Raw genomic sequence first — 24,222 nt, forward strand, 5'->3', positions numbered from 1 at the left:
AATTGTATGAAATTTGAACAGAGTTGCGCTCTCTCAACACACGGAATAATACAAAATCTGTATGATTATGCTACCTAACTTTATAGTCGTTACCTTTCAAGGTAACGGCTTTAGGTTTGGGTAGATATATTTATTTCCAGTTAGATAAGTAGTGTAAGTTGGGATAATGTAAATAATTTGGGGAGGATATCTTATAAGTTAGATTTAGGTAAAAAAAAAGGTAACAAAAAACTAGAAAAGAAAGGCATGATTTTACAATAGGAATATGAAACTATCGGATAATGTGTATGATACAAATCATCACAAAACTTGACATTGCAACTTAAAGATGTAGAGCCCTAGGTTGATCAATTGAAATGTAGTATTATATTATAATGTAAACCAAATTATGAAATAAAATGAATTTAAGTAAAAAAAAGGGCTTGGCCATATTCTATCATCGGACGCCAAGCAGAAAAGATACCGAGGAGCGATTGTGAACGCAAAAAAGGTTTGCGCTTTGTTTTTTTTTACATAATGTGTCGTTTTAATTTGAGTCGCGCGCTCCATTAAATTTGCGGACTCGCACTGTATAGAAGAGAGCGGTGATTGTCTTTGGCTTCATTCTATCACCGGACGCTATCTTGAGATTGATTTTCAGCATAAGAGATATTAATGCATTTACAGGTGATGTATGTGGTGCGATACCGCAAGAGGAAGAGATAGGAGTTTCTATGGGATGTGGAGCAGGAGAGCCTAATCGCTTAACGAAGTGTGTTAAAAGCGTCGTGCCGGGTGAAGAAGCGGCTAGCCGCCCTCGATTTGATAGCATGATGAAGTTTTTAAACGGTTTTATTTAGCTGTAACATATTTGTATGTTTGTATGTAACCTGTTTGTCTATAGCGCTGTACCACATTAATAGAAATTTGACCCTTTTCGTGTATACCGACTGATCTGAAATTTGTCTCAGCAGTCATTATAAAACTGCGTATTTCATGATCTTGAACATCCAAGATGGCGGCCGCTACGAAATAGCGAATTACAGATTTTCTCAAAACTCCGTCAATATGGGTATCAAATGAAGGGGTTGACTAGTAGAATACAGGTATTTATGAAGTATGCAAATTCAAAATGGCTGCCACCACAAAATGACGGATTACATATTTTCTCAAAACCGCACCAATATGGGTATAAAATGAAGGACTTGACTAGTAGAAAACAGTTTCATGAGCAATGCAAATCCAAAATGGCGACATATATATATATATTTATTTCTCCGAACCCTTCATCAATATTGGTATCAAATGAAAGTTATTTATGAAAAATGTTATTTATGAATAATGGAAATCCAAAATGCTCGCCACCAAAAAATGGCGTCCACAGTAACAAAATAGTCAACTACTTTTTTAAACGGTTTCATTCAACTTGACCTGTTTGTATGTCTGTAGGGTTGTCCCACATTAATAGAAATTTTTCACCGTTCCTTCTGACTAATTAATCTGAAGTTTGGAACACACCTTTATCTCTGCTGTCAATATAATACTGCGTATTCAATTATCTTTATCAATTATCCAATTTGACCGCCGCTATAAAATGGTCTTGGTTTAATCCTACGTCTCTCCGGTTATGTCGCCGGTATGACCCACCCGTCTTTTTTCGTTAGTCGAAACTGGTCCACAAGATATCGAAAAAAAAGTTCACTCACGTATTTGACTATTTACGCACTAACTATGCTTGTTGTTTCAAAACACTCGATTATTGCAGAAACAAACGCGGTATGGGGCGATTAAATAACGAGCCGACAAAATAGTTTTGTACGAATTAATACCCAAAATGGTAGGTTTTTAAAAGTTCTCAATATATTTCTTTATTCGGATTCTCGAAGCACATTCACGTTTCGACGTGTTTACTTCGCGTTCGGCAAACAGTTCATGAACTGATCAAAAGAACGAGTTCACCCAAAAGAGTGAACGAACTGCCGTTCTTTTTTGCTGGGCAACAGTTCATATGAACTGTATACCCAGTTCAGAACGAACTGTGTACGGTGAATGATGAACTGATAATACAGTTCAGAACGAACTGACCGCTGGCAGAACTGTGCATGCAGTTCAGAACGAACTGTGTACGGTAAGCGGTGCGTAAGGGTAAGGTTACATTGGCTCGGAGTACGCACGAAAGCTTGATTGTGCGATAACTGACGAAAAGAAACAAACAATTTTGTTCGATTGAAGCTGACGAATTCGAACGAAGCAAATGGGAAGCAATGTAACCACACCAATACAATTCTATGTGGTTGTTTACTTCTCACGATTGTATGCGTTTCGTGCAGCCTTATTTTCGTAAGAAGCTGCAGGCAGTATCACCGCGGCCTAAGAGGAAAGAAAACGAACGAGTGATAGATGAATGGTGCTGCAAGGTAAATAGTTCTCAAATTAACGAATGGAAACAAACGATAGCCCCATGAAACAACAAAAATAATATGTCGGTATTGTCGCTTCATAAAAAACGCTTGTTGCGTTTTTTTATGTTGCGTTCAGGATACGATGGTTTTAAATTGGATTGTTAAATTATTTATCAAATTTCATATTTTGGAGTTCAGGGTAAATATTTCAGTAAGTTGTTATGCCAATCTACCTCACTTATAAAATATAGTTGAAAGCTGAAAGTTAATTTAAACAGTCTTGTTAAACAGTAAAATTCGTCGTCGCTAATATGAAATATGTTTCATATTATATCATATTGTGCTCGATAATTTTGAGATGGACGTTCGCGGTTTGGGTACAGTTTTGCTATAGCATTTATTGCAATACATCGTAAGCAAAGCAGCACAATGCTAGTTTATGCTGAAAATAATGAATAACGACTCAAACAAAATTAAAATTTCAAAATCAAAGTTTGATTTTCTATTGTGCTAAGTTATTTCTAACAAATATCGGACATATCCCGCCACTGTACAAAAGAGTGAGTGAATTGCTCAAAAGAACTAGTTTACTTGAGTGAACGGTTGGTCACTGAACGGTTCATTAAAGTGAACCGTTTTGCCCACCTCTACTACTAACTGCGCTGCAGAAAAGTTCGGCAATGCACCAAAGGGTGGCTCATCGTTGGGGTGATGTTACTGCGTTGATGTTGCTGCTGTTGGTTTTCTCTGCTATTCTTACCTTTTTCTACATCGGTCGGATTATTTCGGTTCGGTTGTCGTTCATCGATCTCGGTCCGATGAAAACTGGGTGATGCGTGCGAATCGCGCACTGTGTGTATGTTCTTCCGTTGAAGACGGAACAGATACAGAAAACATTATAAAATGAAGACAGCTCAAATCGGACTGTTCCTTTCTCGAATTTTGCGCTTACCAACAGGAGGGAGAGTGTCAAACCATCATAGAAACATTTCTTGTACTCTTAAATCCTTACATTTCAATTTTGATTCCATTTGCTCTATTTATTCTCTAGTTATCCAGAGATTTGTGTATGGTAGCCAACCATCCCCCCAAAGAGAGACTGGAAGGAATGTCGAACCGCCATAGAAACATTCTTGCCTTCTAAAACCTCTAAATGTCAAATTTAGTTCCATTTGCTTGATTGTTCCCAAGTTATGCAGAAGTTTGTGTTTCTTATATATGGCAGTCACCCCGTAGAGAGATTTCGTACGTGTCTTTGGTTTCTCACTACTTTGGCCCCTATCTAGCTAGCACCGATTATGATACAGAAGAACTCTACGCGCAGTTAGAGCGTGAATATGATCGCTGCCCAAAACACGACATCAAAATCATCATCGGTAAGTTGGGCGCTCAGGTTCGCCAAGAGAAGGAGTTCAGACCGTTAATTGGTAGATTCACCGCCCATCTGCAAACCTACGAAAGCGGCGCCCATTTGCGCACCAACGAAAAGATTTATCGACTTAACTGCCTCCAAGAACATGATCATACGTACCACCTTCTTCCAGCACAGTCTTCAATACCGTTACACCTGGTTACACACACGGTAACAGTAAAGGCGCGGTAAAGCCTATGTAGATTGCACGGGAGAAATACCGTGTACAGGAGCAACGAGAGGAGTGCCGAGCACATCAGGATCGACGGCAGGAAGATCCTGATTACGACATATTGGTATGACACGGAAAACGGACATGACACGGATAACATGCGACGCAAAAGGCTGTCCTGCTATTCTACTCCCTGAGTAAGGAAGAGTGACACCTTCCTGAAATGGCGGGTGGGGTAATAGTGCGCTTGCCCCCGTCCCGGTAATAACTTGGCAAGTCTTCGGGTACGTTCGATGCTCGTCTAGGCTTTGGCACTAGGTACTAGGTTCAGATGTCAAATTCCTGACTTGCGCTGATCCGGCTCTGAACACGGTCCCCATGAAGGACCGTGTCAACCTCTGCATGGTCTCACTTCTTGCATAGATAACCATGAGATCTCAAAAAGGCGACTAAAGGGTGTGTCACATCAAATTGCATCACGGAAAAAACGCTGTAGAAATTTAATTTTTAGGAATTATATCTTCAGCTTTCGCTTATAATCAGATAAGAGTGTATAGATCACGTTGGCCATGCTTCACTGTCAATTGTTCGTAAATTTGGAAAAATGTCGTCGAACGAAAAAGAGCGTCGTGAATTAATCCTGTACACTCATTTCTAGAATCCGGAGTTGTCACATCGGGACATCGGTAAGATGCTGGGAATCGTCCAATCCACGGTCAGCAGAGTACCAAAACGATACTTCGAGAACCTAACCATCGACCGGAAGGTGAAGAACGGCAAAAATGGATGCTCCGTCAGTGAAAAAGATCACAAGCGCGTAGTTAAGCAGTTTAGACGTGATCCGAGAAGTTCGGTCCGGGATGTCGCCAATAAGCTGAATTTGTCAAGTTCATTCGTCCAGCGGACCAAGCAGCGGGAGGGCCTGCGTACATACAAGGTTCAGAAGGTTCCTAACCGCGACGAAAGGTAAAACATGGTGGGGAAGACGCGAGCCCGGAAGCTGTACACCGAAATGCTGACGAAGCCGCATTGCCTGGTAATGGACGACGAAACCTACGTCAAAGCGGACTTTCGTCAGCTGCCGGGCCTGTTGTTCTTCTCCGCAGAGGACAAAATCTGCGTTCCGGAGGAGATTCGCAAGCAGAAACTATCCAAGTTTGCCAGAAAGTACATGGTGTGGCAAGCGATCTGCTCTTGCGGAAAGCGGAGCGCCCCCTTCGTGATAACCAGCACGGTAAACGGGCAGGTTTACCTTAAGGGGTGCCTACAGAAGCGCTTACTACCACTATTGAAGCAGCACGAGGGCCTGACCATCTTCTGGCCGGATCTCGCTTCGTGCCACTATTCAAAGGACGTGTTGGAGTGTTACGAAGCCAACGGGGTCACCTTCGTGCCAAAGGAAATGAACCCGCCCAACGCGCCGGAGCTTCGCCCAATAGAGAAATATTGGGCGATTATGAAGCAGGCCCTCCGGAAGAACCCAAAAGTTGTCAAATCGGAGACGGACTTCAATGGATTTCTGTAAAAACAAAAACTACAACCTGACGTTGTACAGAACCTTATGGACGGGGTAAAGAGGAAGGTGCTAGCATACGGGCTTGGGCTCGAAGTATGAATAAAAAGAAAATGCCAAAAGTTGTTTAATAGTTTTTATTTTACTGTCTAAAATTTTCAAAAGGATCGGTCTACTAGGCGAATTTCTACAGCGTTTTTTCCGTGATGCAATTTGATGTGACACACCCTTTATGCACAACGAACGGAGATAGCGGCCGGAGTTGGGATCCAACATCAAATATGAGTCTTCGAACAAATTCTACAGAAATCGGGAGCGAAATCGAAGAGGTAGGCATCTTTGCCAGAAAGGAACAGGTGATGAGATCACCGCCGTCGAGCCAATCACCAGCACCAAAACCCAGCAGTGACAAATACATCACAGAGCAGCCTATTCTGCAATACGACAGATCTAAGCTTGGTGAAGCCAAGAGAGCATTGGAGGAATTCTACGAGTACATTAAGACTCGCAGTAACGTTCGCGCTGTCATAAGGACATTGACGATCAAAATCAAATCGGCGCTTCCAGCAGCTGAACGCGAAGAGCAATCGTGGAGAACAAGAGGTGAAATGGACGAGAATGCACTGTAAGAAGCTACGCAGAGTGAGCCGAAAGAAGCGGTCCCGAAACCAATGGGCGACTCGACCCTATTAACGCTCTCAAAAAACAAAAAGATGGTAGCGAAGTGGCCAACGATGAAAAGAATCAGAACAATGAAATGATAAATGAGTGGCAAAAAGTTGAAAAAAGGTGAAATGCTTTTCGAACTGAAAAAGGACCCAACGATTAAAAGCGAAGCCTTCAAAGAGCTTTTTGAGTAATCGTTGGGAGAAACAGGGAAAGTTAGAGTTCTGTCCCAAGAAATAGTGGTCGAATGCACAAACCAGGATGAGATCACTATAGAAACTGAGTTGAGAGAAGCCCTAAATGAACAGTTCGAGCTGGGAGAAGCCTCCCCAACAAATCGGCTGAGGAAAGCATTTGAAGATACTCTAACAGTAACCATAAGGCTACCAAGGATCGCAGCAAGCAAGCTGCTGGAAATTGGCAAAATTAAAGTCGGATGGACAGTATGCTCCCTGAGAGCTATTCGGCAAGTATTGACGTGCTTCAAATGTTTGGCCACCAAGCTAAATACTGCAAAGAACCTGATAGACGGAATCCCAAATGTGTCCCGCAAAGCCACGGTTGAAGCGAATCCAGACCTTCTTCAGAGCAACGATGCAAAAGTGTCTGGATTAAAGATGCTTGCCAGATATTTGGAAAAAGCAGAAACTGGCACTGTTGCCGAAACCAGGAATGCCGCCAGGGGAACCCTCTTCCTATAGGCCCATCTGCCTACTGGATACCTTCGCAAAGCTGCTGGGGAAGATCATTCTAAACAGGTTGACGCAATGCAGAGAAAGTGATAACGGACTCTCGAATACGCAGCCATGTTAAATACGCATGCACGAAAGCGGCCAAAGTCATAGAGTTATGACAAATAATGCGGGGCCTAGCAGTTGTACACTGGCCTCCTGGCCAAAAACTGTCTCCGACAAAGTTGTTACATATGATAAAGCGCCTATTTTGATGTTATCAGAAATAGGGTTACCAAAATTTTGGATGAAATAGAAAACCTAACTTTCTTATCTTTATAGATAGAGATGAACATAGTTCGACAATGTTATAGTTCAAATTGTTTGAGACATAAAGGGTGTGTCACATCAAATTACATAACGGAAAAACGCTGTAGAAATTCGCCCAGTAGACCGATCCTTTTGAAATGGATCGTATGCTCGCACCTTCCTCTTTACCCCGTCCATAAGGTTCTGTACAAGGTCAGGTTGTAGTTTTTTTTTAACAGAAATCCATTTTCTCTTGAAGTCCGCCTCCGATTTGACAACTTTTGGGTTCTTCCGGAGGGCCTGCTTCATAATCGCCCAATATTTCTCTATTGGGCGAAGCTCCGGCGCGTTGGGCGGGTTCATTTCATTTGGCACGAAGGTGACCCCGGTGGCTTCGTACCACTCCAACACGTCCTTTGAATAGTGACACGAAGCGAGATCCGGCCAGAAGATGGTCGGGCCCTCGTGCTGCTTCAATAGTGGTAGTAAGCGCTTCTGTAGGCACTCCTTAAGGTAAACCTGCCCGTTTACCGTGCCGGTCATCACGAAGGGGGCGCTCTGCTTTCCGCAAGAGCAGATCGCTTGCCACACCATGTACTTTTTGGCAAACTTGGATAGTTTCTGCTTGCGAATCTCCTCTGGAACGCTGAATGTGTCCTCTGCGGAGAAGAACAACAGGCCCGGCAGCTGACGAAAATCCGCTTTGACGTAGGTTTCGTCGTCCATTACCAGGCAATGCGGCTTCGTCAGCATTTCGGTGTACAGCTTCCGGGCTCGCGTCTTCCCCACCATGTTTTGCCTTTCGTCGCGGTTATGAGCCTTCTGAACCTTGTATGTACGCAGGCCCTCCCGCTGCTTGGTCCGCTGGACAAATGAACTTGACAAATTCAGCTTATTGGCGACATCCCGAACCGAACTTCTCGGATCACGTCTAAACTGCTTAACTACGCGCTTGTGATCTTTTTCACTGACGGAGCATCCATTTTTGCCGTTCTTCACCTTCCGGTCGATGGTTAGGTTCTCGAAGTATCGTTTTAGTACTCTGCTGACTGTGGATTGGACGATTCCCAGCATCTTACCGATGTCCCGATGTGACAACTCCGAATTCTCGAAATGAGTGCACAGGATTAATTCACGACGCTCTTTTTCGTTCGACGACATTTTTCCAAATTTACGAAAAATTGACAGTGAAGCATGGCCAACGTGATCTATACACTCTTATCTGATTATAAGCGGAAGCTGAAGATATAATTCCTAAAAATTAAATTTCTACAGCGTTTTTTCCGTGATGCAATTTAATGTGACACACCCTTTATTCGTAGAACAAAGTTTTTGCCTATCTATTGAAATAACCGCCTTATTTCTAAGTTGCGTTGGGGTCACCATGAAAAAAACAGGTTTTTAGCTCTAACTTTTATATTGCAAATTTTACATGCAAACTGTCTTCAGAAGACTATTAGAGCTTATTAAGACAAACATTTCGCGACGCAGAACTTGTCAATATCTCAACTCTACTCAATTTTATTGATCTTTCTTCTCAAAAATACGCTCTCCTCATTCGCTTGCCATTTTTTTGGGACAAACATAAAAAATGTTCGTTGATGGCATTTGAAAGAGCATACTTGACTCTACATAATATGGGATTTCCAAAACTATGTTATTTTTTGTATTTAAGTAAACTAAAATTGAAATCATGAGTTTTTTGTGAAAAAGCATCAATAACTTTAAGTAGGATTAAGATATTGACAAGTTCTGCATTGCAAAATATTTGTCTTAATAAGCTCTGGAAGTCGTTCCAATACAATTTTAATGTAGGATTTGAAATATGAAAGTTAGAGCAACAGAAATGGGTGGGTTATATCTATGATATAACCGCAAGGTTTACGTGGGACTACCTTAGCGTAGCAATCATTCGTTTGCATTGATTAAATCTTTGATTGAATGAAACAATTCCCGAATTTGATTGAATTCAATATATTTGCTTTGTGAGTAAAAATATTGTATAATTCCATATAAGGTCAATTCATGCATTGTGAGAGATTATGTTCTTTGTTACAAGTAAATTTAATGACAGTCCTTTTACGTTTGGTATGATGCCTAGGACAAATTATGGGAACGGAAGAATTATCAAACGATTATTTTATTTTACGTTTCCTTCTGAAGTTTGCATCTCTCAAGTGTACGTATTTCTTGAACCGCGAAATTGCTTGATTTGATGAACTTCAGGCACTCAGTTTCGATTTTGACATGTACATTGAACGCATATTGTTTAATCAATAGGCGTTATCGTAGCAAACGGTTATGGAGGCATATCCTTCAATGTAATCTTGAATAACCAAGCCAAAGCGTTGTGTTCGTACCTGCTTTTGTAATCCGTGTTAGGAAAATACTTTTCGGAGTGCAAAAAAAAAACATGCGAGTACAGAAGTACCCTCGGAAGACCGTTTTAAGGAAACATTTTCTAGTTTGCACAAAGGCAAGCGAGTACAAAAGTACTCGCAGTTTGCATTTATTTGCTGAGCCTATTTCCCCAGATATCTTGGTTTGAAGTCTGTGTTAGGGAAACACATTTCAGTCGGAACAAAAATGCTTGACAATAGTCAAGTATGCTCTTTCAAATGCCGTCAAGGAACATTTTTTATGTTTGCCAAAAAGAATGACAAGCGAATGAAGAGAGCGTATTTTTTGGAAAGAAATATCAATGTTAGAGCAAAAACCGGTTTTTTGATGGTGATCTTAACGCAACTTAAAATAAAGCGCTATATCGATTATTTCAAGAGATAGAAAAAAAAACTTTGTTCTAGAACGATTTCTTAAATAACTGGGGCTATAGCGTTGTAGAACTATGTTTACCTCTATCTAAAAAGATAACAAAGTTAGAATTCATTGTGAATGTTGGTAACCCTATTTTTGACAACATCAAAATTGGCGCTCTATCATATGCAACAACTTTGTCGAAGACAGTTTTTGTCTAGAAATAACTGTCGAGCTCTAGATGCTAATTTCCACTTAAATGCATCTCCTGGACCATTGTGCAGTGTACACCCAGGTTTTTTTTTGCGAGGTTTTTTACGAGGTATTTTTACGCGGTTTTTTTACGCGCTACCCGCATAAAAAAAGACCAGTGCAATATCACATCTCCCCCTCAGCTCACATTTTTCTCTCAATATAGGCTGGGATAGTTGGAACTGCTGCACCAACATGACGCTCCTTTGCGTATTCACAGATGGACATCGGCAATACCCCGAGGGAGAATTCTTGGAAAAACAAGGAGACGATGATTCGATTATGGTGGACATCGTACTTTCAGGTCCAGCATTGACCCGAGCCCACCAAGTCGCTTAAGAACTGGCCCGGGTAATCGAATGGGCTGAGAACAAACTCTTTGAGATGACTGATATGCTGCACCTCAGAAAGATTCGCCATGCTGCGTGCTTGGATGAATAAACTTGTGACGAAACATTTCCGAATACAATGTTGTTTATCATTAATAGAGATATAGTTTGCATTGTTTGAAAATGCAAACAATTTCTTGAATAAAGATGAAATAAGAAAGAGAAAATTATGTTTTCAATAATTATTTCTTAAGGACAAGGTCGTTGGAATCTACAAATTGCTGACTTTGAGGTTTTACCTTGTCATTTAGCATTTTTGAGGCACACATTTCAACAAATACAAACGCTTCGTACCTGAAATTGTTAATCCATGTATGTTGCATTGCAGCAAGCTATGAGTAACAATTTCGGGGATGAGACGTTTGAATTTGTTGAGATAAATGCGGGATGGCAGGATGAAAAACCACAGAGGCAGCCCCTTGTGGTTTCCATTGACCTTCACCTTAAGGAAGTAACATTCCAGTGATACCAAGGGGCAAAACAACGGATTGCCAAGGGGTTGGGGGCACATGCAGATGAGGCCATAAATGTCGTATGCGCCTATTATGTTCACCAATTGACTACTTTTTGGATTCCAAGTTGTTAGAGGCTCATCAATAGAATTGCCACCGACCTAGACACTAGATATGACTACCAATGGGCTAGTTTTTAAATTCCGAGTAATTAGAGGTGTCACATGATGGGCATAGTACGGTTCTAAGTACAGTTCCAACCTTTTTTTTGTGCGGAGGATAGGGACTGCATAAAAAATCGTGCAAAACTTCACCAGTAGCTTTAAGAGCCGTGTTCGGTACATATTTTCAACAAAAAAAATTTTTTTGTGCGGTAGATAGGGACCGCATAAAAAAATGGGTGGGTTATATCTATGATATAACTGTAAGGTTGACGTGGGACTACTTTAGATTAGCAATCATTTCAGTGAGCAGAAGAAATGAGGGCATATCCTTCAATGCAATCTCGAATAACCGAGCCAAAGCGTTATGTTCGCACCCGTTCTTGTAATCCGTGTTAGGAAAACACTTTTCGGAGTGCAAAAAAACATGCGGGTACAAAGTACTCGCAATTTGCATTTATTTGTAAAGCCGATTTCCCCAGACATCTTGGTCCTGAAGTCTGTGTTGAGGGAACATATTTCAGTCGGAACAAAATTAGCTCCGACCTGCAAGTATTTGCAATGCTAATTTCCCTACTCTCCATGCATTTGAAGTCTGTGTTAGGGAAACACACTCAGTCGGAACAAAAAAACCCCAACTTTCATGTGTTTGCAATGCCGATATCTCCAAGCCTGCTTAGTTTTGATGGCTGTGTTAGGGAAACCGTAAATCGGGCCAATCAAAACGAGGTAGTTGGGGCGTTTAGATAGCGCTTAACATTTTACAGTTATTCAATTGTTTATCTAATGAGAAATAACATTTTATTAATTGCGATAGAAGCGTAGAAATATTCGCTATCAATTGATGCAAACATCTTTCCGATCCAGTAAGAATTTCCATGGAAACTGAATCAAATGCCCCTTTGATATCGAGAAAAACGGAAGCCATTTGTTCTTTGCGAGCAAATGCGATTTGGATTTCAGAAGATAGCAGCGCGAGACAATCATTTGTCCCTTTACCTCGGCGGAAGCCAAACTGCGTATTTGACAGCAAATTTTTCGGACAAGTGGGTCGAAACGAACAATTTGCTGTCAAATCCGCAGTTTGGCTTCGGCCGAGGTAAAGGGACAAATGATTGTCTCGCGCTGCTATCTTCTGAAATCCAAATCGCATTTGCTCGCAAAGAACAAATGGCTTCCGTTTTTCTCGATATCAAAGGGGCATTTGATGCAGTTTCCATGGAAATTCTCTCAGAGAAGCTTCATAATCGTGGACTTTCACCAATTCTCAACAATTTCCTGTACAATTTACTGTCAGAAAAGCACATGATTTTCTCTCATGGCAGCTCGAAATCTTCTCGTTACAGTTTTATGGGCCTACCACAAGGCTCCTGCCTAAGCCCCCTCTTGTACAGTTTTTACGTCAATGATATGGATAATTGTCTAACTAGAGACTGCACGCTGAGACAACTTGCAGACGATGGAGTTATTTCCATCACGGGTACTAATCCCGTCGTTCTGCAAAAGTCGTTGCAAGATACCCTGAACAATCTGTTCACGTGGGCCCTCAAGCTGGGTATCGAATTCTCTACGGAGAAAACCGAAATGGTCGTTTTTTCTAGGAAGCACGAACCCGCCCAATTCCAGCTTCACCTATCCGGCAAAACGATCCAACACTCTCTGTTTTTCAAATACCTGGGTGTATATTTTGATTCTAAGTGTACCTGGGGGAGACACATTGCGTATTTGAAACAGAAATGCCAGCAAAGAATCAATTTTCTCCAAACAATTACCGGAACATGGTGGGGTGCCCATCCAGGAGACCTCATTCAGTTGTACAAAACAACGATATTATCAGTGTTAGAATATGGCAGTTTTTGCTTCCGATCAGCTGCCAGGATTCATATTCTCAAGCTGGAGAGAATACAATATCGTTGCTTGCGTATAGCCATGGGGTGTTTGCATTCGACACATACGATGAGTCTCGAAGTTTTGGCAGGAGTACCCCCGCTTACTCTTCGGTTCACAGAATTATCCTACAGATTTCTCATCCGTTGCAAGATCATGAATCCATTGGTGATTGATAACTTCGTAAATCTACCCCAACTAACTCCTCAGTCAAGTTTTATGTCTTTATACCATGAGTACCTTACCCACGACGTGCACCCTTCACCAGGCATCTCCAACCAAGTTTGCTTCCCATACTTCTGCAATTCCTCTGTCATTTTTTATCTGTCCATGCGACAAAAAAATCCATGGAATCCCAGATCACCTACGCTCCGATTCTATTCCGCCGATATTTTCGACAGAATATGGGAAAGTTGGATCTGATAAAATGTTCTTTACTGACGGTTCATTCATAAACGGGTCCACTGGCTTCGGCATCTTCAATGAAAATTCCAGTGCCTCTTTCAAACTCAAAGATCCTTGTTCCGTGTATGTCGCTGAACTGGGTGCGATATATTACGCATTAGGGATCATTGAAACATTGCCCATCGACCACTATTTTATTTTTTCAGACAGTCTCAGCTCAATAGAGGCAATCCGCTCAATGAAAGTTGATAAACGCTCATCTTATTTCCTAACAAGAATAAGACAACTATTGAGTGTTTTGGTCGAAAAATTATTCAAGATTACCTTAGCATGGATTCCCTCTCATTGCTCGATTCCGGGGAATGAGAAAGCGGACTCGCTAGCTAAGGTGGGCGCTTTAGAAGGCACACTTTTTGAAAGGCAAATTGCTTATAATGAATTTTTCCGCATTCCTCGTCAGTATACGCTCGTAAGTTGGCAGCGCATGTGGAGTGGTGATGAGTTCGGTCGTTGGTTACACACGATTATCCCTAAGGTCTCGACGAGTGCATGGTTCAAGGGATTGAATGTAGGTCGTGATTTCATTCGCGTGATATCTCGGCTTATGTCCAATCACTACAACCTAAACGCGCATCTCTATCGCATTGGGCTCGCAGCAAACAATTTTTGTGATTGTGGCGATGGCTACCACGACATCGAGCATGTTGTCTGGTCGTGTATCCGGTTCCATGCTGCTCGCTCTCAGCTCTCTAGAGCACTGAGAGCACAAGGCAGACAATCGGATATCCCCGTCCGGGATATCTTAGGTAGCCGGGATCCTGATCTTCTGCTTCATCTCTACCTGTTCCTCAGAAACGCCGATGTCAACGTTTAATGATGTTTCCTTCGTTGTGCTCCCGTTTCATATCCCTCCTATCCGATCGATAAACTTTTACTTAGTCGCGGCAATACATACACACACTCTTTACAGATGCACGGGCCGAAGGTTGTGCAGTCCACTGATCATTCAACAAGAGCCAAAGGTTGTACCGCTCATGACAACTCTACACGAGATGATGATTGCGCCGTCTAGTGACCATTCTATCCTGGATTCCTCGAGGCGAGAAAGACGCACCACGCTAGATATGGGGTACAGACTAGGGGGGCGTTGCTGATTAATGGTCAGCTGCATCCCAATAGGAAGTATCCCGTGTCGGGCACACGTACAGAGCATCGAAGACTGCAACATACCAATTATGAGAACACTTGTAATACTAACCTCGAGCCAACCGCGAGTAATTGGTTACATATTACTAACATAGTTGTAAGACAAAAATTGTCAAAATATTGGACTCCCGGCCCCGTCAGGCTAACGCCACATGTGCCTTAATAAAATATATATTTTGGGAAAAAAAACTACTGAGCCGATTTAGATGATCGATATATCAACAGATTCTATTCTAACTAATTCTATTCTGAACCTGCCATATGCATAGTTAGAAACCATAACATTGTGTTATCAAAGTATTGAATCTAATCAAAATGGATATCGATATCAGAATCAATTGTACAATAATGCTTAATGTCTTCAATCTTGCAACACACTTTCGCAATTTCGACAAAACTTTTCCTGTCGTGAGCTCGCTTTCTCTGCGAAGAGGGACTACCAAACTACTCTGCCCATGTTTGTATAGGAGACGTAAACGACAAAATGGACAAAATCGACTTTTTCGCTGTTTCGCATTCTACACAATATAATACGTTTGCTCAAAATGCAAAGAAACATTTTTTGTTCGAAAACATTTGAGCAATTTAGGAAAAACGTTTCCGAAAAATCACTGTTTGTCCGCATAACTAGCGTAGTTCCATATAGCTTCCATACATCGTTTGAAAATCAACAATTGTCAGTATTATGTGCTATAGGCTGAATCTGCATTTGAATCACATTCTTTGTAGAGTCCAAACATGTATGTCACAATAGTGTCTTATTACTTAGTGTTCTCTAATGGATGAATATAAGGTACCATTGAAACGCTGCTCATATAATTATTATTTTCTGTACACGATGAACAAAGAGAAGCAATTGTGTTTTTTAATGTTATAATTACCTAAATTTCTGCATTTGAGTCTTCAAGTAGATAATGAAACAATCAGATCAGCAGTAAAATTAAAATCATATTGGTTCTTAGAATCTTAGAATTAGAACTTCTCGGATTCTAGATTGAATTATTCCACATACTCAGAACCTGCTGTTCTTATCATATTCCAGGGTATTCTTCAAGAAAAAGTATTATCATAGACTCGCAACAAATCAAGAGCACCTTTTCCAGACATTTCAATAAATTTCTCCAAACCTTTTTGATTTTATCCGATAACAACTGAAACTACCGACGAAAACGTTTTGACTATTATCGGAATTGTAAATACGCTACAAACAGAGCAACCTAGTGATTACGTCTAGCTATGCGGACAAATCTCGCGTAACTTTTGAAAAGGTCCAATGTAATATTTTCGTCAACTCGAGAAAAACGAAGTTGAAGACCCAAACATTATTCCGCGAATTGTCTTAAAAGCTTTCGATCTTTATCGCTACTTTCACCACTAGCAGTCAAGAATAACTCTGAAAAACCAATCGTAACTGTTGTTCCGTGATTCGAGATTAAAGTTGAAGACTAGGAGCGAAAAATGTTACATTGGACGTTTTGACTAACCGCATTTGCACATTGGACATATTACGTTGCACGATAAGAATATGAAACTAACTACTAAACAACAATCCAAATAACAGCATTTCATTCTAAAGGCAGATTATTATTGTTATCACTCGTCCTGTAACCTGTAAGAAACAAAAACTCGAAACGACCGAAGTACGACTTCGTATTGTTTTGACTGCTTTGTTACTTCGGACGTTTCGGGCGTCGGAGGAAAGAAGCGTCCGAAGTAACAACCGGGCGATTAAAATCCGAATCTGTACATTGGATATTTTTTGTATCGGCGATAAAAAGATGAAGAAGATAGATACGTGAACGATTGTTTTTGTAATACATTCAATGATTGAAAACTAATAGCGTGCATCCATTAACTCGATTTGTTTACATTTGTTACATAGGACCTTTTCAAAAGTTACGCGAGAAATGTTCATTGAAACGATTGATTGTCCGCATATTTACGCAAGCGTTTTCCAAATGGAAAATATACACAAGCGTTTTCCAAATGGAAAAAAACAGGAAGTGGGTTATATCTATGGTATGACCGCAAGGGTGACGTAGGACTATCGTTGATTTAGAGATCATTTGTATGAAGTTGAATCTGAATTCATTCTGAATGAATGAATATTTGGAGAACTTCGAAAACGAGAGCGTTACGTTGGAGGCACAAGGTTTTATGCATCCAATATTGGATACGGAAATATCCTACTGATGGGGAAGAATAATCTTCAGAAGCTATCCTGTTGATTGCGATTGATTGAAAAATCACAAAACCAAATGTATTTGGTCACAGTGTTACATGGATAGAAAACATTAAAATAAACTCTTTCATATGAATGTAATTTTAAATTCCCAGAGGAACTGGCAGATTATTTTCAGTAACGATTAGATATTTCCACATTTTCCTCGATACTGGAAGCCCACCAGTGGTTAATGCTAACTCGATAACCATCTGTTAATAGCACTTGATTGAAACATATTTGGTCACAGTGTTACATGGATAGAAAACATTCAAATAAACTCTTTCACATGAATGTATTTTTAAATTCCTAGAGGAACTGGCAGATTATTTTCCGGATCTTTCTCGATCCAAACGGAAAGAATTCCGTGCGTGTATGTGTGTGTGTGTGTAGCGACTGCTTCGAGATCTTCCCGGGGAACCGTTTGTAGCATCACTCTCCTCCTGATGGATTCCCTTCTGGCCTAAGGTGCACAAACAGGCTCTTGGTGACACCGTTCATCCGCGCTTTCTTGATAAATGAAGAGTCACAATAGCGACAACATGCTCCAATCGCTGTTCAATTAGAACTGAGTGGATTTCCGAGCGGCGCTCGCTTATATACCGATTGGTGATTTTAATAGCCTATTTTGAAAGCAAATTTAAGACTATTGAAACATGTTTTTGGATCAGAAAGTAACAAGTATAGAACGCGTAGACATTTTATCTTTCGAATGAAGTGTTTATCATACCATTTCGTTCAGTTGTTTAGGAGCTATTAACACTCAAAATCTCGGTCTCCGGCGTAACGCTATCGTTTTCGAAACTTTGATTTTACACCCCGGTATAGAAATGAAAGACGTAGTCCTACGTCAAAATATGTTTTAATCCGCAAAAACACCTAGGCCCTCTTTTTGACGATAATATCCTTCAACTGGACAGATCATTTTATCGGAAATTTGCATGGTTATGCTTGTAGGCCAAAAAACAACAAAAATACGTATTGCCAACACTAATGGTCATTTATTTATTTAATCGTTATCAACAGGCGGAATTTCGCTCCAATGATATTAATGAAAACTACGTATTTGTTCAAAAAAAATTTGCCGTACCGCATTCCTTGAGTAGTGGAAGTCGAAGTCAGAAGCTACTCTGTAGAACAGACGGTGAAGACCCAATATGACTGAGTTGTATCCATGATTGGTACGACGAAAAGGAACTCGGAGGAAAGCGTGGTCACGTAAAGTTCGAGGTTGAACCAGAAGGTTGATGTTCTCCAGAATAACTGGGCATTCTGTCCTAGCCAATAGCACATCATATACAAATAAGGCGCGGTTCACATCCCTTCGCACGTGCAACGTGTCAAGAGCCATTAGTTGGCACCGGCTTTCATAGCTAGGTAGTTGATGGGGGTTACTCCAGAGTAATCGTCTTAAGGCGAACCGGACAAATCGCTTTTGTACAGCTTCGATTCTGTTGACTCCGTTCAGATAGTGCGGATTCCAAATTACTGAACAGTATTCCAGACTTGAACGAACTAGAGCGCTGAACATAGATTTGAGGCAGTGTACATCGGTGAAATCCCTCGCAGTGCGCATGATGAATCCAACACTACGGGAAGCTTTTCCAACCACGTAGTTGACGTGAGTTTTGAAATCCAGTTTACAGTCTAAATACACTCCTAGATCCTTCACACAGTCAAGTTTAGTTAGAGGAGCATCGTCGAGAGAATAGTTGTAGCGAATAGGATCTTTCCTTCTTGTGAAAGTTATCGTGGAACATTTGCTTGGATTCAGTGTCATACGATTTTCCACGCACCATTTCTGGAAAATTTCAAGTTGTTGTTGAAGAAACAAGGCATCAGCCTCCGAGTTAACGTGGAAAAATATTTTCATATCATCGGCGAATGAAAGATGAGGGTCCTCCAGGACGAAATTTACGTCATTAAAATAGATGAGAAAAATCACAGGGCCTAGATGACTCCCCTGAGGTATTCCTGATGTAGCAGGGAATTCTGCGGAGAAACAATCGCCTATTTTAACCGCGAGAGAGCGTCCGACCAAATATGATGTAAGCCAATGTAGAACATTGCCGCTGAAGCCAAGCTTATCCAATTTACCCACCGTAATGTCATGGTTGATTTTATCAAAGGCGGCGGACAGGTCCGTGTAAATCGCATCCGTTTGGGACATACCTCCGGACATTCCGTCAGCAATGTATGTCGTAAACGAAAGAAGATTCGTTGTGGTGGAACGCTTCGGCATGAAACCATGTTGATCGATAGATATGTAATGTTTACAGTGAGTGAAAATCGATTCGATGACTACAAGCTCAAACTGTTTAGAAGCCGCGTTCAGAGCGGAGATACCTCGGTAGTTGGCGACGTTTCTTCTATCGCCTTTTTTATGAACGGGGAAAATGTGAGCCTTCTTCCAAAGCGATGGGAAGATGCCTTTTGTCAATGAAAGATTGAACAATAAGCATAGTGGAAATAACACCCCTGCTGCGCACTTTTTCATAATTGATGCTGGGATTCCATCTGGTCCGACGGAATTCGAGGATTTTAATTTGCTGATGCCCGATTCCAACATTGCATTATCCACGGTGATTCGGAACAACGAACTGTTCTGTATTGGAACGTTTCTTGTGGCCCTCAAGAGCTGGTCTAGGGAAAGATTCTCTTTCGAGAAAAAAAAAGTGCTGGAAAACTTAGCAGAGAAGAGGCTACACATTTCCTGTGTGTCTTCATGTCCATCGTGACTTCATGTCCATCGTGAAACATAGAAGACGGTAATCCAGACTCCTTACGCTGCTCATCGACGTATTTCCAGAAAGAATTAGGATTACTCTTGAATTTGCGCTGAATACGACGTAGATAGATTGAATAGCATCGTTTGCTTGATTTTTGGTACTGATGGTTCAGTTGTAGGTATCGTTGTTTCAAGGATGGGAGACGGTATTTCGAATATTTTCTAAGTGCAGCCTTCTTAGCGGTTTTGAGTCGACGAAGGTCGGTAGTCTGCCAGGGTTGATGAGTGGATGATCGTATAAACTTCTTCGGAACATGTCTGTCGATCAGATAGCTCACAATGTTCGTGTATGTTTGGACAGCAGCATCGACGTCGTCCTTGTCCAAGATTTCATACCAATCAATGTCTAAAAGCACTCCAATTATGCTATTAAAGTCAGCACTTTTAAAATCATAGTGGACGGCGGTAGGAACGATGCTGAAGCTATTCAAACTGATATTCATAGTGAAATGAAGTGGAGGGTGGTGAGGCGCTGATTTCACTAAGGGCGCAGGTGCCACTGATAACATCGGAGCTTCATCAGGTTTGCTCACAAAGCAGAGATCGAGCATACGGTCATTTTCATTTCTAATGGAATTGATTTGTTGAAGCAAATTATAGCTATAACCGTCGAGTAAAGCATTCGTTCCAGCATGGAAGGTTGAATGGGCAGGATCAGCGTACAAGAAATTTCCAGAACCAAATTGCCACTTTAAATTAGGGAGATTGAAATCGCCAAATACAACAATTTCATCAGCAGGAAGCGCACGTGAAGCTATTGTCGACACCGATTGTACATGCGCATCGATTAATGTGACATCTCGAGTACGATCAGGAGGGATATAAATTGTGCAGAGATACATCTTCCTACCTTCCAGTTTTATAGAAACCCACACTTGTTCGACGCAGGACCATCCGGATTCTTAATTGAGCTGAGCTTTCAGTCGTCGGTGGACAGCTACAAGAACACCACCCCCGGATGACTTTGTGTTGTTAAATTCATCTCGGTCCGTGCGGAAGACTTCATAGTTATCTCCACAAACTTGATTAGAGAGAGTGCGGTCGTCGAGCCAAGTTTCCGTCAGAGCAATGATGTCGTAGCAACCATCTGAGCACGCGAGACGATACTCATACGACGTAGATAGATTGAATAGCATCGTTTGCTTGATTTTTGGTACTGATGGTTCAGTTGTAGGTATCGTTGTTTCAAGGATGGGAGACGGTATTTCGAATATTTTTCGGATTCGGGGCTCCCATGGAAACTTTAGCAATGCATTCCGGTTCCAGATACTCCCTGGTTGAATTCACTGGGCGGGTTCGATTACGTCTCCTATGCAATCATGGGCAGTACTGTGCTCACCGTTCGACATAGTATTTACTTTGAAAAAATCAATGAATAAAAAAGCAACAACCCAAACTAAAATACCTAGTAGCTTTGCTCGAGGAGATGAAATACAATCTGCGACAATGAACAATTCATTACGGACATTTTTACAGCCTACTTGATCGGTCAAAGCCCCGCAACAAGCATCTTGTTGCATCGTACTTGGTCAGTCACCATTTAAACAAGTATTCCGTCAGTAGCAAGTGACTAACGTTGCACGTCAGTTGTCAGTTATATTGATGAAACTGAGCAGATCTGATAATGAGGCAGTAAGGGAACCAATCGTAAAAATTAAATTCGATCGCGTATTTTTGGGAAATGATCAAGAGATTATGAATTTATTTTTCCTATCTACTTGAAATTTCAAACGTATGTGAAGGACCCTCTCGACAATCTTTCAAACCAAAATGGGCCTAAATACGATTCTTAGTTTGACCGTATCCCATGTTTCATAGATAAATTCTTCTGCACAGAACGTGATTCTGCAATACCACACGATTTTATTGTTGTCAACAAACTTCAGATTTCCTGAATATTCCGAACAACCAAATACTTATTTGAATGTTCTTGCTAATAACAGAAAACGTATAAATCATATCGCAAACATGCAGACCGCAGCGATCTACACCAACTTGAAACAATTCGTCAGAAAATAACATAAAATTAAATAGTTAACTATTTTGATCAAAAATGCTCACCGGTTCTTCAATTTTTCTGCGCTTATGTTGTACCAGGATATTATAATAATGCCGATCAGAAATAATTATTTTCCCATTAGGTCCAATCACGTAGTTTGCGATTCCTTTCCAGTCCATAGTATTCATTATGCGAGCATCCGCTTCGGAATTTGGACTTCCTGCCTGCAAGAACTCGAATAAGTATTAAAACTTGTAATTCTTCGAACTTCGGTAAAGTGCGATAATTTTGAAGAATCCATCTCAGGCACCTGCGGAAACTATTTCCAAATTACTCACCTGTGTTGCATTACATATTCGTCGTTGTTTTCGCGATGGATGATTTTGAACATCAACATAATTTTCATCGTCAGATAATGAGCTTGGTATTCCTAACTGTTCAGAAATTGATGCTATCTCCTGAAAGTATCTTCTCTTGGCTCGATTCAAATTCACTACTGAACGACGTGAGGAACAACGTAAATTAGATCTAGCATGTGTTTTTGCTTGTTGCAAATTATGAATTTTCTTTTGCAACAAACACTCGCGAGAAGCAATCAATTTATTAGCTAACTGTTCTAATTGTTCACATTCTTGGAAGCGTCGTTCTCGTCGTTCCGCTTTTGCCACACTTTTTTTCAACATCAATATTTCGGGTCTACAGTTTCCTTCTTCGATTCTCTTCTGCAATTTGGCTAGCGGACATAAACCAAATCGTGTTATTTGATTTCTGAACAGCGCCTCAATTGTATTGTTCCTCTCCAACGCAATATTATCGGTAAACATAGGCAGAAAAGAACACAGATGTTTTTGCACAGGATCAGGAAGGCTGTTCCAGGTCTCTAGTGAAAAAAATTCTTCGAAGAGAGTCCTATTCTCGCACAAGCCTTTAGGCAGGCTTAGAACTTCTGATGCGATCACTGTTTGCTCAAATTGTTCGTGTAATGATTTGATTGAATCACTAAAATCAGACGTAGACCCATTTGAGGATGAAGGACCCTGACTCGAGCACTCAGAGCCCGAAAATTCTGCTTCTTCGTACATCTTAATAACCTGCGAATTTTAGAGATGTTTGAATTTTGTACAGCGAAAATGCAAATAAAAGTCGTGTTTACGTTTAGCTGTCAAACCAAATAAGTAAACAATTACAATTTACTCATTCATCAATTTTTTGAGAAACATTCGCTTCACAGGTGAATCAGCACATTCAATTTTGCAAAATAACCGACTGTATTATAGTGTCATACAAATATGATAAAGCAAAGAAATCTAATGCAAAATTTTATTTCAAAACTGAATCCAACAATAGAACCAAGGCGCTTGTATAAATGTATAACAGGTGAAGCAACATCATCACTTCATTAAGAAGGGGATTACGGTTTGTGGAGCGGGGGTTGTTTGTTTTGTTATTGCTAGGATACGCCATTATTGCATTTTCACATGCGAGAGTAGTGGATGAACTGGATGAGAATGAAATTCTACAAAATCATCCCTTCTTTTTCACATAAATTCGCGAAAGCAGAACATAGTAAGCATCGTTCGAATAAGCGTCGTGGCAGTTTGTAGAGAGCTGCCGGCAACTGTTTGTAAACTGTTTGTAAACAATGTAAACAATTCCGACAGTAATTCCAATATGGCTGAAAGTGCATTTCATATGATTGTTTCACCTGGTATATATAGAGGCGCCTTGCTTATGACAGACCAGCCGTATGGCACCCGCCATGTTTTTGGTGCCAACATCTCACACGTCAGAAGTATTTGTTTTTTTCAAAACAGCGATCCGCGTTAACGGCAGTGAGATTCGTTTACTAGTTTAGGGGAGCGTCAAAGAACAGCTGATTTTCAGACGGAGTGAACGTTTTCAAAATTAATGTTATGAATGAAAATTAGCTTTTCCATATCAAATTAGTATTCTGTTTAAATTGAAAACATTTTTGTTTGCAGGTGGGGAAAAAGTCTCATACGAAAATTGTTTATGAAGACAATTTTATATTATACAGAAAAAAATCAGCAACAATGTTGGAATTGTATGACCATATGGATAAATGAAAGTCAGAAATACGTGTTTCTAATAATTAAATAACATAATGTGAAAATTTTCATTCAAATTTTCAAATTTGAAAACCGGCTCCGTGTCTTCTAATCTGGTAGAGATTACACTAACGATTTTGGGACCCAAATTATGGCTCTAACTTGAAGTCGCCACCAGACGTCGACGTCATCGCGAATTACCAATTTACCACCATCTGACATATCGTGATGTCGATGATGAACTTTTACAGCAGAGGGATAGTGTGATAGGCGGTGACGGTAGGTAGAGTGAGATAGCGATAATCGTGTCATGCACCTGTGACAGACATACAGCTGTACTTGCGCTGTACTTCGAAAAATGTATGTCTGTCACCATGTACAGCGCTAGAACCATGCAAGCAACTCGGTACCAGGACGGGTCTATGGTACTAGGTGAGGCCGTTTCGTCACTAAGTTGGTTAGGGGAGCGGTATATGAAAACAGTACGGAAGAAAGCAGAAGGGGAATTATTTCCTT

The 24,222-nt window shown here is 40.8% G+C and overlaps 1 protein-coding gene across 3 annotated transcripts in view; it reads right to left on the minus strand.

The window, feature by feature from the left end:
* LOC129771214 (uncharacterized) overlaps positions 1–22,990 on the minus strand; it is a 273,566-nt gene extending 250,576 nt beyond the window's left edge. For 2 of the 3 annotated variants that reach the window (XM_055774637.1, XM_055774635.1), the window contains exons 1-3: positions 22,791–22,990; positions 21,976–22,728; positions 21,700–21,870 (exon numbers count right to left, since the gene is read on the minus strand). In XM_055774637.1, coding sequence (XP_055630612.1) covers positions 21,700–21,870; positions 21,976–22,719 — 915 coding nt within the window. In that variant the 5' untranslated portion in view covers positions 22,720–22,728; positions 22,791–22,990. The remainder of the gene's footprint in view (positions 1–21,699; positions 21,871–21,975; positions 22,729–22,790) is intronic. The other variant, XM_055774636.1, reaches the window with a different exon arrangement.
* Positions 22,991–24,222: the final 1,232 nt, after the last annotated feature.

This window comes from Toxorhynchites rutilus, chromosome 2 (assembly GCF_029784135.1).
Source record: "Toxorhynchites rutilus septentrionalis strain SRP chromosome 2, ASM2978413v1, whole genome shotgun sequence".
Lineage (NCBI taxonomy): Eukaryota > Metazoa > Arthropoda > Insecta > Diptera > Culicidae > Toxorhynchites > Toxorhynchites rutilus.